At 39.7% G+C, this 19,867-nt stretch overlaps 1 protein-coding gene across 3 annotated transcripts in view; it reads right to left on the reverse strand.

Moving 5' to 3' along the window:
- Window positions 1-19,867, reverse strand: part of GRIA3 (glutamate ionotropic receptor AMPA type subunit 3) — a 346,459-nt gene that overhangs the window by 111,576 nt on the left and 215,016 nt on the right. For all 3 annotated transcript variants that reach the window (XR_004966979.1, XM_036305461.1, XM_036305460.1), the window contains exon 5: window positions 12,191-12,244. Coding sequence is in view for 2 of the 3 variants with exons in the window: in XM_036305461.1 (XP_036161354.1) it covers window positions 12,191-12,244 (54 nt within the window). In the remaining variant the exon portion in view is untranslated. The remainder of the gene's footprint in view (window positions 1-12,190; window positions 12,245-19,867) is intronic.

Here is a 19,867-nt window from a genome sequence, read left to right on the forward strand (position 1 = left end):
TGGTATATTCTGTTGTAGTTGTGGACAAGCATAGTCCATGACATTTTGAAAATTGAAGTCTGAATCTCCCTAAAACCTCAGTAAAAACACTAATTCAGCAAAGCTGACCACCAAACCTTCAATAGGTATGTGATGATATGAGCAATTTGGGAGAAAAAGGACAAGTGGTAGGCAGGGTTGTATTAGGGCAGAGGTCTGGCTCTCCTCCTCTGATCCTTGTCTTTAAATCATTATTATTGTTCATATTATATTCCCTCAAAATCTCTTCCTCTTCCTGTATCCCTTCTTTTAATTAATGGCACTTTAGGCTTACTGAGTCACTGGGTGAGGCACAAGCACCTGTATTGAAGCACAAGTAGGTTTGATTATTTTCCTAACTTCCTAGTTGGTACTCCCTCTTTCAATTCTTTACTTCTCCAGTTTATTCTTCATATAATAAATTTACCTTCCTAAAACACCAGTTAGTGTATAATATTCCTTTCCTCAAATCATTGCAAGGATTTCCTACTTTCTGTAGTTATATTAACAGCTGAAAATCTTGACTTGGCCTTCAAGATTTCCATTTTCTGTTATCTTCTGCTCCCCTGGCCTCATCCATACCATTTCTTTCAATAGACCTCATGTGCTAATCACACCATGCCATTTTTAACCTTTATCTAAAAAGGGCCCATACTTTATCACTTCATCTCACCATCTCTCTTGAAATTTTATTCTTCCAGAATCATTTCATTTAGTAAAATAAAGATGAAAAACATTGATATCAAATTTGTTACTGTGATCTCTACCAGGTAGTAAAAGGGCCAATGTGTATCCCCTTTTTTGTGCCCCAATTATTACATAGTGTCTTGAATATTGTTGACCGCCAATGAGCTTTTGTCCTTATTTATTATTACATGCCTTCCTATGCCTTTTGTGTAATAAGTATATGCGTATATGCCACAACATCATTGCTAAATGACTCCAAGGTTCCAAATCCCATACTGTACTAAGTGAAATTTCTGTTGAGCCCATGTTATTTTTATAGGGATTTTAATAGCTAGAAGTGATGATCAGATACTCAATGATATTTGTGTGCTTAGACTAAATCAATTATAGTGTTCCTTACATTTCACCAACTCTCTTTGGTTGCAATTGTTGCTTTTTTAGCTGTTACAGTGGTATCTTTTCCTTTGCTTGGCTCATTAAACTATGTGCAGAAGAAGAGATTAAAAGAGATGAGAGACAAAGAACTTATATGCACATATGCTTGACCCATGGCACAAATAGTGTGGTGAAGGCCTGGGGGTGAGTAGGAGGGGTTTAAAGAGAGACAAAGGGGGGGCATCTGTAATACTTTCAACAATAAAGATAAATTAAAAAATAAAGTAGAAAAAAAAAAGATGAGAGAAGACAAAGGTTGGAAGCAATCCTACTGCTCACAGTTAGGGTGATTTGAAACTCTACTTTCTCTGTTTTGTTCATCAGTTTATTTTGTTCATTAGATTCCACATATGAGTGAGATCATGAGATACTTATCTTTCTCTGACTGGCTTATTTTGCTTAGCATAATACTCTCCAGGTCCCTCCATGCTGTCTTAAAGGGTAAGAGATAGATCCAGAGATATAGAAGCATGGAATAGACTGATTAATCTCAGAGGGAATGTGGGGGTGGGAAGAGATTAACCAAAGAACACATATGGATACTAGTGGCCCCGTGCACGAAATTCATGCAGGGGGGGGGGGTGTCCCTCAGCCTGGCCTGCACCCTCTCCAATCTGGGACCCCTTGAAGGATGTCCTACTGCCGATTTACAGGGATCGGGCCTAAACTGGCAGTCAGACATCCCTCTCACAATCTGGGACTGCTGGCTCCTAACTACTCACCTGCCTGCCTGCCTGATTGCTCCAAACTGCCCCCTGCCATCAGCCTGATCACCCCCAACTGCCTCCTGTGCCAGTGTGCTCACCCCCAACTGCCCCCCCTGCTTGCCCCCAACTGCCCCCTGCTGGCCTTCTCACTCCAAATTGCCCCCCCCCCGCTGTCCTGATCACCTCCAACTGACCCCCACTGATGGCCTGCTTGCCCCCAACTGGCCCCCTGCTGGTCTGCTTACCCCCAATGGCCCTGCCCCCCATCAGCCTGATCACCCACAACTGCCATCCCATCCTGGCATGATCACCCCCAACTTCCCTCCTCTCTTGGCCTCTAACTGCCTCTACCTCAGCCCCGCTGCCATGGCTTTGTCCAGAAAAACATCTGGAAGGTCTCCTAGAAGGTCTCCCAGTCTAATTAGCATATTACCCTTTTATTAGTATAGATAGAAGCCTGGTGCACAGGTGGGGGCTGGCTGGTTTGCCCTGAAGGGTGTCCCGGATCAGGGTTGGGTCCTGCTGGGGTGCCTGGCCAGCCTGGGTGAGAGGCTGAGGGCCGTTTTCAGGCTGGCCACACCCCCTTCAGGGTTGAGGTCCCCGCTGGGGTGCCTGGCCACCTAGGTGAGGGGCTGAGGGCCATTTTCAGGCTGGCCATACCCCTTTAGGATGGGGGTCCCTACTGGGGTGCCTGGCCAGCCTGAGTGAGGGGCTGATGGCTGTTGCAGGCTGGTCATGCCCCTCAGTGGAGATCCTCACTCCATGGGAGTGTGGCCAGCCTGGGTGAGGGGCTGAGGGCCATTTTCAGGCTGCCCACAGCCCCTTCAGGGTGGGGGGGGGGAATCCCACTGGGGTGCCTGGCCAGTCTAGGTGAAGGGCTGATGGCCATTTTCAGGCTGGCCATGCCCCCCAGCAACCCAAGCTCCCAGCCTCTCCTTTTTTTCTTTATTTTTTCAGCGCCTCCTTGAGCGGAGGCCAGAGCAGGCTGGAAGCAGGTATCTGGGATTTATTTATCTTCTATAATTGAAACTTTGTAGCCTTGAGCAGAGCCCAGGACTTAGCTTCCTCCACCGCCGGGGGCAACCCAAGCTTTCTGCTCACTCCAGCTCCGTGGCCGCCGCCATCTTAGTTGGGTTAACTTGCATACTCGCTCCTGATTGGATGGTGGGTGTAGCGGAGTGGCGGAGTGATGGTTAATTTGCATGTTCCTTTTTTATTAGTGTAGATATGCATAACCTATGGACACAGATAATAGTGTGGTGGAGGCCTGGGGAGCAGGTATAGGGTGGATGGGGTCAATGGGGATAAAGGGGGACATCTCTAATACTTTCAACAATAAAGATAAATTAAAAAAAAGAAACTCTACTTTCTCACTTTCTATGTTCTAAGTGCACTTGACTATTTGCCTCTGTGTAACAGTGGTAATATTTGTTGGAAATATGGATATAATCTCCAGAATTTATTCCTTTGAGAGGGAAGCTACTCATATCGATTTATAAGTTCTGCTGTAATTCATTAATTGTATCACTTCTCAATCACATCACATCTGTTTGTTTGATCTAGTGCACTATTGCCCACATCTGAATGCAACTGTATGAAACCAAACATGACCTTTGTGCCTAAGCCATTCACATAGGGCCTTGTAAGCTACCTTTGATTAATTCTTCAAGGCCATCTTTTATAGACATTGGTTGTACAACTAGCATCCAAACACAGATTGTCCCTGATTTGAGAACAGCCACACAACCCAGTCCTCCAAAGATACAGATGACTTTATTATTATCATGTCTCTTTTGATTTATACATACTGCAAATCAGTTTCCTTCTGGCAGTGTGAATAATTGAGAGCTGGAAATAAGCATATTCAAGGCTTACTTTCATATCATTTATTTTTCAGATATTATGTGGAGATTTCCTTCATATCATACTATTGTTAGAGTGTATTTTGTACAGAGAGGGAAACACACAAGATACATTGAGTGACTTTCATTGAGTTGATGGTAGATTATGGGTGAGAAATGGGAAAGGTGGTTTGCCTATAGGGAAGATAAAAGCAGTAGAATGAGGGTTGGAAGGCTGCCAAGGACAAATATCTATCTCACAATTTGGATGAAGCCTGGCTTTGCCTTTAGTGCCATTGGAATTGTTCATTTGGGTGATGCTTTGATAGGGAAATGCATGGTAATTGTGGTGAGTCAAGTTATCAGGTTGATAATGAGAGACACAAATCTTCTTCTAGAAGCAGGTTCATCCTCCTGGGAAGGTGTAATATGTAGGGTTGAAGATTGCACCATATAAATTAGCACTTGATTACAAGTTGCTTGTATTATTCACTCACTGTTTTATTCTCTAATCCAATCAGCAAATATACTTTGAAAGCTCTTAAGTGCTATCTGTTGGTACAATGGTGAGCCATATCAAACTTGGTCCTTGAACGCATGACACTTTGGTCTGTGAGAGTTATTTGTATGAATATACAAATACTTACAATAAGTGCTATTAGTGAGAAAAATAGCCCCTGATCTCCTTTTTTTTTTTTTATTAACAGCTATACTTAGGTATAATTTAAATACCATAAGATCTATCTATTTGACACTGCTTTAAAGCAAAAATCAGATCATGTCCCTTCTCTGCTTGAAATTCTTAAATAGCCTTCTGTTACTATTGAAGCTAACACTCCTTAAGCAGGCTTACTACAGCCTTACATAAACTAGATCTTGTCACTCACTCTGCTCTAGTCAAAACTGCCTCCTGACAATTCAGAGAAGGTATCAAACTCCTCTTTTGCCCCAGGACCTTGGTACATACTCCTCCCTATGCATTGCGTGAACTTTCCCTGATTCTCATATAACTGGATCTTTATCACCATTCAGATCATTTTTTTTGTGCCTTCTTTTTTTATTATTATTAGTTAAGGTATTACAAATGCAGATCATTGTTTTAAAGTCACCTTTTCTGAAAGGCCTTCTCTGGCCATGCTATGCAGAGTATTGAATCCCTCACACTCTGATATCTCTTCATTCCTAGTCACAGCACCTATTCTACCACCATGCTAATTGTTATAAGCTGTGCAAGTTTGTTCTGTCCAATACGGTTATAAGGTTCTTATGGATATAGTCTGTCTTTCTTGTAGTGTTGTGGACAAGATATTGGGTATACAAATGGTATAGGGAAAATATAACTTACTATGAAGACCTTTAGAGCAGTATTACCCAAAGTGTGTGTGGAATGGTGCTGGTCTGCTGTTTGTTTCCAGTCTGAGATGATATAAGTAATTGAGTTTGAGTTTATAAGCCTTTATAGCAATCTGACAGGGTAATATTATGGCTGTTGAATCTAATACCAAAAAATTGGTTTATATTTTATATATCTTGTTTTATTTATTTTATGTCCTTTTTAGTAATTTATTTTTGTTACACTTTTATTGGTCTGTGAAGATCTGGCAGGGGGCGGGACTTGGCTTTTCTTCACAGATAGTTTGAGAAACACTGCTTTAGAGGATATGTTTGAGGGATCTGGGGAAAAACAGAATTTAATCTTGTTAGAATATTGGATAGGAAGTGATCTTTTCTTATTAATTTCGAGAGAGAGAGAGAGAGAGAGAAAGAAGAAGAAAAAAGAAGAAGAAGAAGAAGAAGAGAGAAGAAGAAGAAGAAGAAGAAGAAGAAGAAGGAGGAGGAGGGAGGAGGAGGAGAGGAGGAGGAAGGGGGAGGAGGAGGAGGAGGAGGAGGAGAGGGAGAGGAGGAGGAGAGGAAGAGAAAAGGAGGAGGAGGAGGAAGGGGGTGAGAGGAGGAGGAGGAAGGAGGAGGGAAGGAGGAGGAGGAGGAAGAGGAAGAGGAGGAGGAGGAGGAGGAGGAGGAGGAGGAAGAAAAGAAGAAGAAGAAGAAGAAGAAGAAGAAGAAGAAGAAGAAGAAGAAGAAGAAGAAGAAAATAGAGGAGGAGAGAGGAGGAGAGAAGAGAAGAAAAGAGAAGAGGAGAGGAGAGAGGAGAGGAGAAGGAGAGGAGAGGAGAGAGAGGAGAGGAGGAGAGGAGAGAAGAGAAGAGAAGAGAAGAGAAGAGAAGAGAAGAGAAGAGAAGAGAAGAGAAGAGTTGATTATAACAAAGGCATTTTTGGACAGAGAGAATGAGAGTATCAAAGTTGGCTACTTTAAGCTGACAAGAGCCTGTAGTTTTCTAAATGCATGGTAGAAAGTTGGACCCCAGCCCAGTCCCCAGTCCTCATTCCTTTTGTGCTCTGCTATATTCTATTTCCATTTGGAGAAGAAAGTGAATCCTTCCACCAGAAAGGTTGTGTACTCAGGGGAGGTGACTGGGCTCCTGGCATTTAGGACTAGTGGGAGTTTTCCCCTTTATGCCCACATCCTTTGCCTGTAAATTCAGGCTCTAGCTCAATGAGCTCTGTGTTTACATGCCATCTGCTGAGGTGTCAGTGATTACAACATGTGGCTTTGAGCATTTGAGTTTTTATTTAGAACATTAAAAATGGAAAACCAAAGGGAGGGAAAGAGTAGGAAAAAGAACAAGGAGACCTGGACAAGGAAGGGAGCAGAAGGGAACAATTGTTATTGGCACGCAAAACAGCATGACTCAATTTTATTTGAATTTGTTTTCTCTCTAAACAAAGTGGACCTTTTACTGTTTCAAGTATATACCAAGATTAGGAAAGCTGCAAAGTTCACTTCTACAAGCTTAGGTTACTCCTAGATGCCTCTTTTGGGTTCTATTTTATGAAAAACTGTTTTTGTTTTAGCAAAAATTTGGAAAAATTATATGTAATCTAATACTCGCCACCATCATTATTTCCTGGCAAACTAATAATATGAATGAGGCAGATGGAGAGGGAGAGAAAAGAAAGCAAGAGAAAGAAGGGGATAAGAGACATAGGAGAGGGAGAGAGAGAGAGAGAGAGAGAGAGAGAGAGAGAGAGAGAGAGAGAGAGGCGAGGATGTGGCAGGAGAGAAGAGAGTAATGGAGATGTAATTGGTGCCTGTTAAGATAGACCTCATGTTGGATCTTTGGACAAGTTTCAAACCCAGATTCGCAGCTGCCTTTGTTTTTAAAACCTTTTTCTCTAGAATCACTGTACTCTCATAAATGTATAGTTTATATTTCATTCATATACATTAGTGCTTTTTCAAATGTTTTTACATGACCTTTGTGGGCCTGGCCTTCTGTCTCACTGAAATGCTTGAGTGGGTAAAATGGAAAGAGCATGGTGCTCTACCAGGAGTATGATCAACTTGGAATGTAAACCCAGTTTGGCAATGAATTAACTATGAGACTTTGTGTAAGTCATGTATCTTTTCTGAGCCCATTTTTCTGATCTTTAAAGACCGGGGAGGTAGGTGGGTAAAAAGTATCTCCTAATAGTTCTGAGACAATTAAATGGGAAGTCTAAAGAAAACCGCTAGCATTGCAGAAGGCAGTCCAAGACACTTCCTTCTCCTTTTCTCCACTAGAGCCGTGGCCTGCTTAATTGCCTGCTCCTGTGGCCCTCTACCACTGTCAGGGGCAACAACTGCCCCCAACTCTGGGATCAGTCTCAATCTGGGCAAGGAAACTATCAAGTCTTTAAAGGTAGAGGTTAACTGGCTTAACACGGAATGAGTCTTATATTTGGGTACCAGACATCTATGGTTGGACCATCTCAACCAAGTTCAAATTCATTTTGTGTCAACTTCTAGACCAGTGATTTTCAACCCGTGTGCCACAAGAATGTTTAACACATGCAATACTTGACTTTTCCCTTAGATTGTCAAATTAAAAAATGACAACAACCAATGCAACAATAGCTGTTCAGTGTGAATGAATAAAAAGAATACCTATTATTTTTTGTCATATCAGCAAAAAAAGTATTTTTTTTGTGTGCTGCAGAATTTTAGTAATTAGCTTATGTGTGCCATGAAGTTAAAAAGATTGAAAATTGCTGGTCTAGACTATCGTGATTAATACTTTAAATCCTCAGTTCTGTTACAACTTAGCTACTCACACTCTTTGGCTTTTGCCCATCTAGGCTTATTTTTAGTCTGTCTTATGATTTTATATCCCCAAGGATAACAGGGTTTTGCTCCACCATTTATGTCTTTGGTGTTCATCCAGCTGCTATATCTACACTCTCACTCCTGGCTTTCCCTGGTCAAACTGATGCTCCATGAAGAAGATATGTAGAGCTAGAAGTTACTTTAGAAGTTTTTCCCAAATTTTAGTCATTAATATACCACCTTTACTTTTTTTTTTAAGAGAGAGAGTGGAAGGGAGAAAGATATCGATGTGAGAGAGTCACATTGATTATTTGCCTCCTGAATGTGCACCAATCAGAGCAAGGGATCCAACCTGCAACCCAAGCATTTGCCCTTGACAGGGAATCAAACCTGTGACACTTTAGTGCACAGGCCATGCTCTTACTGCTGAGCAACACTGGCCAGGGATACATTGAGTAAGTTTTTAAACCTAGATACCTACTTTAGCCTCATTCTTAGGAATGGTATATGTAAAATCACAGAATTGATGGGATAGTTATCTTTTTCTAATACACATTTAATATAAATTCAAAACCAATTAATTTAAGAAGTTTTGCTATATACCTAAAGTCCTCTCATGTACAAATAGCAGGCTTGGGGAAATAGTAATCTGGTCTAACTCTTCATTTTACAGATTAAGAAACAGCTTCAGAGAGGTTTGGTTTGTCATAAGGCTAGCTATATGAATTCTTGGGCTTGAAACCTGTCTCTTAGCTCCTGGTCTAGTGCATTTTTTCATTATGCCTAGGGTTAATATAGAGTTCTGTGCACTATCATTTACATATATTAAATAATTAAATCACAGTACTTAACATGCATGACAATGCAGTGTCAAGGATCCTGATCCAGGACTTTAACATGAAAGAAAGAGGTTGCTTGACTGACAAATTGTATAAATGTTGGTTACCTCTGGTACTTGAGTAGAGCAACATTACCATCTTAGAGTCATGGAAGAGAAAACAACAATTAATTATGGAACCACCCATAAGAAGTGGCATCACCAGCTGATACAGAATTTGTAAGAGACTTGTTTGCTTTATTGGGATGCCCACTTCTGGACTGACCAGATAACATCTCTGGCCCGTGCTCCTGATACAATCTTTTGTTTCTTCCAGGGATTTCAACAATTTATAACTTTCTACAGCTTGTTGTACACTATGAAATGTACACTTTGACATGTGAAACCCTTTGTTGAAGCATTCATGCACTATCCAAGTCTTTCCACTTTAGGATTGCTACCAGGGAAGGTCCATGTAAAAGCACATAGAAATCTTTGCCAGATCCATTGAGCTCATTAGCAAAGGGGACACTTGAGGCAATGCTGAAAGTGATTCCAGAAAGCTAAGGTAAACAGCGTGACTGTTTTTTACTTTGCATTTGTAGAAGAAGGCAGTAGTGCTGTACTGTTGTAACACGAAGACTCATATTAGAATTTATTCCCTTCTCTAGCTTTCATTCAGCTGGCTCATCTTGAAAGGCCAGATGGCTCTCTTGAAAGGAAATATCTTCTTAGTTCCACTTACCCTTTTTTGACCATCTAAATGACTTTTAAACAGTTTGGTTTGCTGTGTGAGTATGTGTATATATGTCTATGGTGGAGAGGTTTGGTGTATTTTTAATTTTCTTAAAAAAATCTGGAAACCATGGTAGGGATAATCTGTCTCATCAGAGATTAGCAAACATTCACATCCCTATTGTCTATAAGCAATGTGAGAGTATAGGAGTTGTGAAAACACTAGGCTGTGTTCAAATGAACCGAAGTTCACTAGAGGAAGAGAAAGGATGGCAACTGAAAGCATGGTGATGAGTTCATCTTTTCATTATTCAGGTTGACATGACACTATATATTATATTATTTCTCAAGAAACAGACTTTGCTTGTTGTAGTAGGAATCCTCCCAAGGTTTCATAATTCTCAGTTCTGTCTTAGGCATTCAGTTTACCATTATTTTCCCCAATTTGTCCTAATGATTCTCTCTGGCAGTTCTATCACTACACAAGCTTACATTTCTATCACATCTGGGTCTCAAAGTTGAAATCAGAGCTCACCTGAAGGATTGTCAGTAGGATCAGGGAGGCCTAGTTAGAATTATAGAATGGGAAAAGTCCTTATGAACCACCTGGTCATCTTAGGCCAACTGAGACAGCCTGACTCAGATTGCCCTTTAAGACAGAACCTGCCTCAAGGAGTTGAGTTAGATGACAGACTCAGGTGCCTTCAGGCTCTGCCTCAGCTATCAAGTGGGAGGTGTGTGCTTTCTGGGCAGCTGCCAGCCAATGGCTGAGCAAAGTGGGGGGTACAATGGCTTGCCATTTGGGATCAGCAGGGGGTTCCTCTATTCACAAGAGCTCCCAGTTGTGCTGGCCAATACTTTCTCAGACCTTTACCACAGTCTGAGACACTTCTTATGAAAATTCCTTCCTTTCCCCCTCCTTTGCTGATATCAGACCTGTATTATGGTCTGAAGCTTTCCCTGCCTACTTGTGTCCCTATCCCCCCCTACAGGTATTACTCTCAATAAATGTTTTGCACTTCTAATTATATCTTAGCATCTCTTTCCAAAGGACCCAACCGATATACCAATAACTCCCCACTCCCATCTGAGTTCTACAGTAAGGAGTCTGAGGTCCACAGAGGTGAAGTGACTTACCCAAGAACCAATAGCTAGCTAGTAGCAAAGTCAGTATAACAACTCAAACTTTCTGACTCCCAATTCAATGTTTTCCCAAAGTTCAGTGGTTCAAGTACCACCACAATCATGTATGAAACCTCCCATAGATTTTGTTATCTGTTTATCCCCCATGTTATTATTTGTGTGACATATTATTTCACTTATTAAGTTTCTACTTTAGCCTTCTTTGAAGTAATAATATCCATAAAATTTGGATTTTGATGTGCTAGTTTTATATTTTTCTAATACATATTAAATAAATACAATACCACTATAATAAAGTTTGTGTGTATACTACCTAAAGTCATATGATTTACTGTCAGTGATAGGTGAACCCTAGGACTTAGAAGACAGAGGAGAAGGAAAAGGTAGGCAGAGGGAGGAAGTAAGAAAGGAAGAAAGAAAAGCGAAATACTTATTGGTGAGGAAGAAATGGTAAAAACCCATCAATAACTGCCTCAGGTGCCTTGCTGTGACCCTCGTGTTTCCTACCAAACCCTGGTTTAATCTCCAATTAGTCAATAAACATCCTTTACTTATTGTTTGTCTAAAAAACAAATGGAATGCATTCAGATGTAAATTAGAAATCAAGATTTATCCTCCTAAAGAGTCAATTCATTTATCCCCAAAATGGACTGAAATGGTCCACTTTGAACAATTTATTGGAGAAGACGCATACTCCTTTTAAAAGCAATAGCTCTAATCTTCATTTTATAAAGTGTTTGAGTGCATACACTTCCTAAGAAAAATATTTAAGTAGCATTTCCTTTCTCATTTAAAAATATTTATTATTAAAACAAAATAAGATTTTTCTCTGATTTAAGAAATATAAGAATATAATTACAATAATCTTCACCTTTATTGTCATTCTTTTGGTTCAAGAGCTCTGTAATGATTATAATTTTATTGTGCTAATGAAACAAAATTGGGGTTATGTTATAATTTAGTAGATTCCTAGTATCATAGTGATAGTTTAATGTTCCTCTTTTGTTCCATGGAAATAGTATTATACAGAACCTCTGTCAAACAGATATTACTGATTTAGAAGCTATTTTGTTAATTCCTAAACCAACTGTCCTTTTAGAGAAAGGAGAGCTAGAACCTAACCTAGAATGTCACAGATTTTAAAGTCATGGGAAGATTGAAGGTAAAGATTCAAGTTGTGTTTTATTATAAGTAGAAAGATTGCTGTACACTTAATGTTCTATGTTTAAACCTATTTTTAGCATCTGGTTTGAAAATATTTGGTAGTAGTCTACTTCTGAAAAGACAAATCCATTACCGATGTGCATGGACACTTGGGTTAATTGGGGAAAGAGTTTCCTGTGTTCCCGTCCCTTGTTTTACATTTCAAACCTGTGTAGAATGATTTACATTTCAAATTAAAATGGAATCTAAGAATAACCAGTGAAGAATTATATAAAATTATTATTTTTTAAATAAGGAGAGAATATAAGCTTGCAGCTAAAACAGAGACAGCATAATTAAAAATAAGGCTATTACATTCAGGTTTTGGTGTTTACTGACTCATTTCTCCAAATGTCTAGAGAATAAATTAGGTACTTCATGTATTTCTTTTTTGGACCATTACGAATGACACAAACTAAAGATAATATATTGCACTGGGAAACTTAAATTCTGCTTGTTCTTACCAGGTTAGCAAGCATGTAGTGATAACCTCTTGAATGTTTCCCCAGGATCACAACCTGCAGAAACAATAAAGAATATTGTTTATCCAAGAAAGACATTTCCAATTGCACAATCAATGGGATGGCTAGAACAAATTAATTTTAAATGATCAGCAAAGTGTTAGGTTTTCATACAGTATAGTCACAGTTAATTGGACCAGATTTCACTTTCAGGCAGAGAATACAGGAAGAATTGCTAATATCAAAGTTAAAAATGTCAACAACAAGGGAAAAAAGCTCTTTAAATTTCCAGGTCAGTAGCATCATTGTCACTTAAAATAGATGACAAAAGCAATGAAGCTGATGATCCCCTACCCATGAACTGGATTTCTGTATTTAGCTGTTGAGATGGCAAATGGGCTGAACTTTGCATACAAATGAGAAAATAGAATGTACAGTACATTTTTTTGTTATCTGGAATACTTAGGGAATAGAACAGTCAAGAATGGGGTTAATGGGATTTTCAGGTTAATCGAGGTCACTTTTGCTTATTGAAAACACTTTCTTTTTTCCTGTTTTAATACCAAAAGCTTGTGGCCATCTGTACATCTTTTGGTGATGAATGCAATGCCTTAGGACAATGGGGAAAGGAATTTCCCCTAGGGGACATTTGGCAATGCCTAGAGACATTTTTAGTTGTCACATTTGGGAGGGGTGATAGCATCTAGTAAATAGAGACAACGAATGTTTCTGAACATTCTACAATGCACAGGACACCCCCCCCCCCCCAAAAAAAAAGAATTTATCTAGCAAAAAATCTCAGTAGGGTTGAGGTTGAGAAACTGCCTTAAGGTCATCATTGTTATCATAATACTTTCATGAGTAACACTGTATTAATAATAGCCTTACAATTTAACAAGTGCGTTTTTATTTTCTCAAAATATGTAAGTGGATTGAATATTTTCCAACCAAATGTATTGGTTGGCAGTTGGAAGTTTTGACTAAATACCTGACATAAACTTATTTCCAGATAGCTGAGTAGAGCAAAAATTCTGGTTAATTGAGGATTTTATAAAATGTCATTTTATTCAGTACTAACTATGTGCAAAATACTTTGCTGAGTGCACGGAGTGGGAATGAGGAGGGGGGGTAACATCGAGGTTAAAGACACAACTAGAGGTGGAACCAGGTTTTATACCAGTGGTTCTCAACCTTGGCTGCACATTAGAATCACCCGGGAATCTTTTTAAAATCCTGATTTCTGGGCCTCATCCTCCGGAAATTCTGTTTCTTTGTTACTAATGTTGTGGCCCCACCCCATAACAAAAAAACAATTTCCGGAGGATGAGGCCCAGGAATCAGGATTTTAAAAAGATTCCCAGGTGTTTCTAATATGCAGCCAAGGTTGAGAACCACTGTTTTATACAGACCTGATGTTAATACCTCTTTAAGAAAAATAATACAAAATTACAAATACAATATCTCAATAAGGCCTTGGAAAGAACCCATCCAAGTAAAAGGCCATTAAGCTTAAGCTTCACAATAAATTCTATGGTAGACACAGCTATCAAAGGGTTTAAAAACAATTTGTGAAGACAATTAATTGCACACATACCAAACCAGAACTATATTTAAAGGTCATTATATTAATAATAAAAACTGCCCTTAATTGAGTATCTAATATATGCCAGGCACTGTGCTAGGTGCTTTATGTGTATTTAATCCTTAGAACAATTTAACAGATTAAGTATCATTAGTTTCATTTTACAGATGAGGAATCTCAACTAAAGAGAGTTTATGACTGTGATTTGCCCGAGGCCACACAACTAGGAAGTAGTAAAGCTGGAATTGGAATCTGGGTCTGTCTGCCTCTAGAACCCATATTTCTGACAGTACATTACCTGGTTTCTTAATATGTGCTAAGTGTCAAATACTAATAACTGCTCTAGGTTCTGAGAGAAGGGGTGTCTGAGACCTGCTGGGATGGATAGGGAAGGCTTTTTCTGGAGGAGATGAGTTTTAAACTGGCCCAGAAGTGTAATCATATATATATATATATATATATATATATATATATATATATATATATATATATATATATATATATAGAGAGAGAGAGAGAGAGAGAGAGAGAGAGAGGTTACGTGAGTAAAGGTTCTGTTTTTGATTAACTTAAAATATGAGCCACATTTCTGACTGATTATTTATGGAGGAAATAAAAGGTTAATGAATGTCTTGAGGAGGTGATTTTTCATGCTGCCATGAAACAAAATGAGCTGTTATGTATCTTCTGGGATGTATTTTTCAGTGTCCGCTTGTGAGAAACATCCTTACTGTTGACATTTGTTAACTTTTGATGGCAAGTTGGGACTATACATTTGTTGAATTTTTAATTCACTGACAACCCTCAATATAATAAAATCAGAGGGTTTTGAGTTCTTCCAGAAAAATGAGCTGATTTGTAAAGACATCTGGCAGAGCCTAGAAAAATATAAACAAGCAAGCCCAAAGGAAACAGAGCAAGTCTTTCTCACCAATGGCAGGGCTTAGTTACCTTTTGGACATGGGAAAGGTGAAAGAAAGTCATGGGAAACCTTAGTGTTGTGAGAAGAGCCCTGAATGAGAACCTAGGAACCCAACCTACTGTATGACTGTGGGCAATTCATTCACCTTTCTCCATCTTCCATTTCCTTATCTGTAGTCTGGGACAATGAGCTTGGCCCTTCTTATCTCAACAGTGTTGTTAAGATTAAAGTGAATAACATCCAGAAAAGTATTTGGAATGTGAATTGTGTAATTATGTGATGTTAAATAACTGTGGGAAGGGGTCATTCACTAAGATTTTTTTTTTAGGTTCAAAAAAAGAAGCCATTGGAATATCTGCTTTAGTCCATGCCTAGATGGTCTGTTTAGAACAAACTCACTTATTTGAAGGTAGCTCTCTCACAACATCACCCCTTCAAAACTTAGTTTCAACCGGAAGAGATGGGAAAGTTATCTTAAGATAGAAACCTTTAGGTATTACAAAGCTGCTGCCTTGAAGGCTGTAATTATTTCCTCATCCTTATTTTCAGTGCCTTCTTAACTCTTATTTAACACACAGTTCTTACCAATCCTGCTTTTTTCAGTTCACAGTAAAAGAAAAGCTGCAAATTAGAAGGGTTGTGCATGGAGGGAGGGGGGATATTAGAAAGATACATTAGCAGCAGAGGAAGTGACAGACTGACTTAAAGGAGAAGGAGGGGATTTTTAAAAAAACAGACAATATTGTACTACTGCACAGTATAATCAGGGATGTTTGCTGTGAATGCCTGAGCCATCAGGGTATAGATTACTACATTCAGTAATTTCTGCTGGAAAAACCCAGGGATATGGATCATATGTTTTAGGGAAGTTTTCCATAAAAAATGCTCAAATGCCTTAATACTTAAGATACTATACTTCAATTATCTTGGAGCAGCCATGATCCTACTGATATGAACTAAGCAAAGCCTCACTGCAAACAGTGTCATGTTTTACTCTTGGTCTTGCCCTTTTATGAATTATTGGCATAGAGCTTGTGGGAGTAAGGATGGGATAGATGGGTTGTGCATTATATGGTGCACAAAAGAAAGTGTTTTTTTTTCAGTTAGTCTTAATCTTTATTTTTTTCCATCTGTTATAGATAAACAAAGCATAAATTTACCTTCAGTTATTTAATGACTTGGGTAACCAAGATAATGTTCAACTTTGCTTTTATAGTAATTATAATAGCTTTTTCTGAATTAGTTTCAGAACTTCAAGTTTACTGTGAAATTTAAGAAGGAAATACCAAGTTCCCCGATCCATATACTGTATTCACTGTACCTTTGTAAGGTTTGTTGGAGATGATGGATGGCTTGATATGATGGCAGATATGATAAATGTAATAAGGGGAAATGTGTGAAATGTAGATAAAATTCATTGTTTTAAAGAAATGTATTTTTATCTTCACAAATAGGACCTGAAAGAAAAAAAATGCCACAAAACTCATTCACTGAAACTTAAACAACAATTTCCTTTGCAGAAGAAAAAAGCTCTTGCTACTAACACACTGAGTTGTGCATATAGGAGAACATTAAATTATTTTGGTTTTTTTTTCTCCCACTTTACAGCTTTATTGGGCTATAGTTTAAATAGCATAAAAAGGTTAGATGTACAATTCATGATTTTTAGCAAATTTTCAGTCATACAGAAGTCACCACAATCCAGTTTTAGAACATTTTCATCACCCTCTCCCCCAAGCTTCCCTCAATCCTGTTTTCTTAAGGTGGAAACTGAGCTTATTGTTATGAAACTTTTACTTTTTTTCTAATAAGGGGTGTTTCAAAGTGTACATTTCCCTATAAACACTTCTTTAGCTGCATCTCATAAATTTTTATATGCTTTACTTTCATTTTCATTCAGTCCAAAATATTTAAAAATTTCCCTGCAATTTCTTCTTTGACCATGGATTATTATTTTTTTTAAATCTGCTGTTTCACCTGGCCAGTGTGGCTCAGTGATTGAGCATCGACCCATGAACCAAGAGGTCACTGGTTCGATTTCTGGTCAGGGAACATGCCCGGATTGTGGGCTTGTTCCCTAGTAGGAGGTATTTCTATCTCTCTATTCCTCACAATTCCTCTCTCTCGAAAGATCAATAAAAATATGCAAGGAGATGGAGAAACCAAGATGGTGGCATAGGCAAACACCGGAGATTGCTGCCTTGCACAACCACTTCAAAAATACAACTAAAAGACGGAATGGACATCACCCAGAACCACAGGAAAGCTGGCTGAGGGGAAATTGTACAACTAGAAGGAAAGAGAAAAGCATACCGAGACTCAGAGGAGGTGTGGTGCGGAAGTAAAATACAAAGGTGCGGAGGTGTATGCGGAGTGGGCTGGTGGCTGAGGGCGCGGCTGTCTGTTTCAATCGGGAGGGAGTCTCAGGTTCTGAGCTCCAGTTCTGGGCAAGTCTCTGGGGACCCAGACTCAAACGGGAGAAGCGGGACTGTCTGGCATCGGTCAGAACTTGAGCGCAGCTTTCTCTCCGAGGTTTGCAGCGGTTGCTGGGACACTGAGAGGCAGAGCCTCTGGGGAGGGACTGAGAGCAGCCATAACTGCTTGCTCCACCCGCCCTGTTGATCCCCTGGGACCCACCCTGTCCAAGCCCTGCACAGAGGCATTTGCCGGATAGCCTCAGGCAAAGGCTAGATTAGTACCTCCCTAGAGGACAGACGTTCTCCCACTGAAGACACAGCTGATTCTCACAGCCAGTTGGCCTGGAGGTCAAATCCCCCCCCAGTATTACCTACAACAATCAAGGCTTAATTACAACAAGACTGCGCACAAAGACCACAAGGGTGTGCACCAAGAAAGCATAAAAAATGCGGAGACAAAGAAACAGGACACAAATGACAGAAATGGAGGATGTAGAGTTCAAAACCACACTTTTAAGGTCTCTCAAGAACTGTCTAGAAGCCGCCGATAAATTTAGGAAGGCCCTCGAAAAGACTGGTGAGACCGCCGATAAATATAGTGAGATCCTCAAGAAATCTAATGAGACCCTCGATGTTGTGATAAAGAACCAACTAGAAATTAAGCATACACTGACTGAAATAAAGAATATTATACAGACTCCCAACAGCAGACCAGAGGAGCGCAAGAATCAAGTCAAAGATTTGAAATGCGAAGAAGCAAAAAACACCCAACCGGAAAAGCAAAATGAAAAAAGAATCCAAAAATACGAAGATAGTGTAAGGAGCCTCTGGGACAGCTTCAAGCGTACCAACATCCGAATTATAGGGGTGCCAGAAGATGAGAGAGAGCAAGATATTGAAAACCTATTTGAAGAAATAATGACAGAAAGCTTCCCCTACCTGGTGAAAGAAATAGACTTACAAGTCCAGGAAGCACAGAGAACCCCAAACAAAAGGAATCCAAAGAGGACCACACCAAGACACATCATAATTAAAATGCCAAGAGCAAAAGACAAAGAGAGAATCTTAAAAGCAGCAAGAGAAAGAAACTCAGTTACCTACAAGGGAATACCCATACAACTGTCAGCTGATTTCTCAACAGAAACTTTGCAGGCCAGAAGGGAGTGGCAAGAAATATTCAAAGTGATGAATACCAAGAACCTACAACCAAGATTACTTTATCCAGCAAAGCTATCATTCAGAATTGAAGGCCAGATAAAGAGTGTGGGGGGCTGTTTCTCTGTTTCCCACGACCCGCACGGAAAATGACAGGTTCTTGAGTGGAGGAGCTGAGGATTAAGAAATTAGAGAAAAAATGAGACCAGATACAGAAATAGAGACAAGCTGGGTTCCAGGTGGGGGGCTGCCACTCTGATGGAGGGACAGTCACACCCACCACAGACAACACAGCGCATTTATTTATTTCCAAAAGGGGGGTTTAGGGTCAAAGGAATTTTGGGTGTATCCAGGTCCTATTCATTCCTTATTCCTGGTACAAGGACAGGATTTAGCATATCAAGACCTGGGTAGGTCAATTCATTCCTTATTCCCAGCACACGGATAAAGATAAGAAATCAGTACTGATAACAGTCTCCGACATTTTGGGAGGCTGTTTCTCAGAGACGGCCATGCCAGTCACCTCAGACTCAGCTGACATTAATTTAAAGGTCATCCATGTGCATTCCCAGGGGGCCCTCTACAAAAGAGCTTCACAGATAAGGAAAAGCTAAAGGAGTTCATCACCACCAAACCAGGATTATATGAAATGCTGAAAGGTATCCTTTAAGAAGAGGAAGAAGAAAAAGGTAAAGATACAAATTATGAACAACAAATACACATCTATCAACAAGTGAATCTAAGAATCAAGTGAATAAATAATCTGATGAACAGAATGAACTGGTGATTATAATAGAATCAGGGACATAGAAAGGGAATGGACTGACTATTCTTGGGGGGGAAAGGGGTGTGGGAGATGCGGGAAGAGACTGGACAAAAATCGTGCACCTATGGGTGAGGACAGTGGATGGGGAGTGAGGACGGAGGGTGGGGTGGGAACTGGGAGGAGGGGAGTTATGGGGGGAAAAAAGAGGAACAAGTGTAATAATCTGAACAATAAGGATTTAATTAAAAAATCAATAAAATATATTTAAAAAAATATGAAAGGAATTTTAGGGGTAAAATAGGCAGGTTTAGGGAGTTTTAGAAATAAAGAGGGTCCATGGGGGAGAAAGGCTTGGAGCCCATAGATGAGGACTTGGAGCTGCCAAAAGACATACATTCACAGAGAAGAGAAAAAGAGGTGCCACAGGATAAGGGGAGAGGAAAACATCCATCACAGAAGATAGGGAAAAGCCACAGGTTATGGGGAGAAAGAGGAAGCAAACTTTCACAGAGGATAGAGAAATGCTGACAAATGGGAGAAAGAGGAAAACAGATTTTCACAGGAGACAGAGAATTCTACCATTGAAGGGTGAGAAACAGAGGGGGGCACCATGTGAGTTTTGAGCTTTGAAGCTGTCATTTATTCTACCAATTGGAAGGCAGTATGAAGAAACAAAGAACTTCAGCCTTTATAAACCTTAGAAAAAAGGGGCTTAATGGGTCACCCCCTTTGGGACCTCCTCCCTATGTGGGAGTCTGTATTTGTTTCCAATAAATTTCCACCCTTTTCATCTACCACCTTTTGTCCATGGCTTTATTCTTTGAATCCACCTGAACAA

Source organism: Myotis myotis, unplaced genomic scaffold (genome assembly GCF_014108235.1).
Source record: "Myotis myotis isolate mMyoMyo1 unplaced genomic scaffold, mMyoMyo1.p scaffold_m19_p_4, whole genome shotgun sequence".
Classification (NCBI taxonomy): Eukaryota; Metazoa; Chordata; class Mammalia; order Chiroptera; family Vespertilionidae; genus Myotis; species Myotis myotis.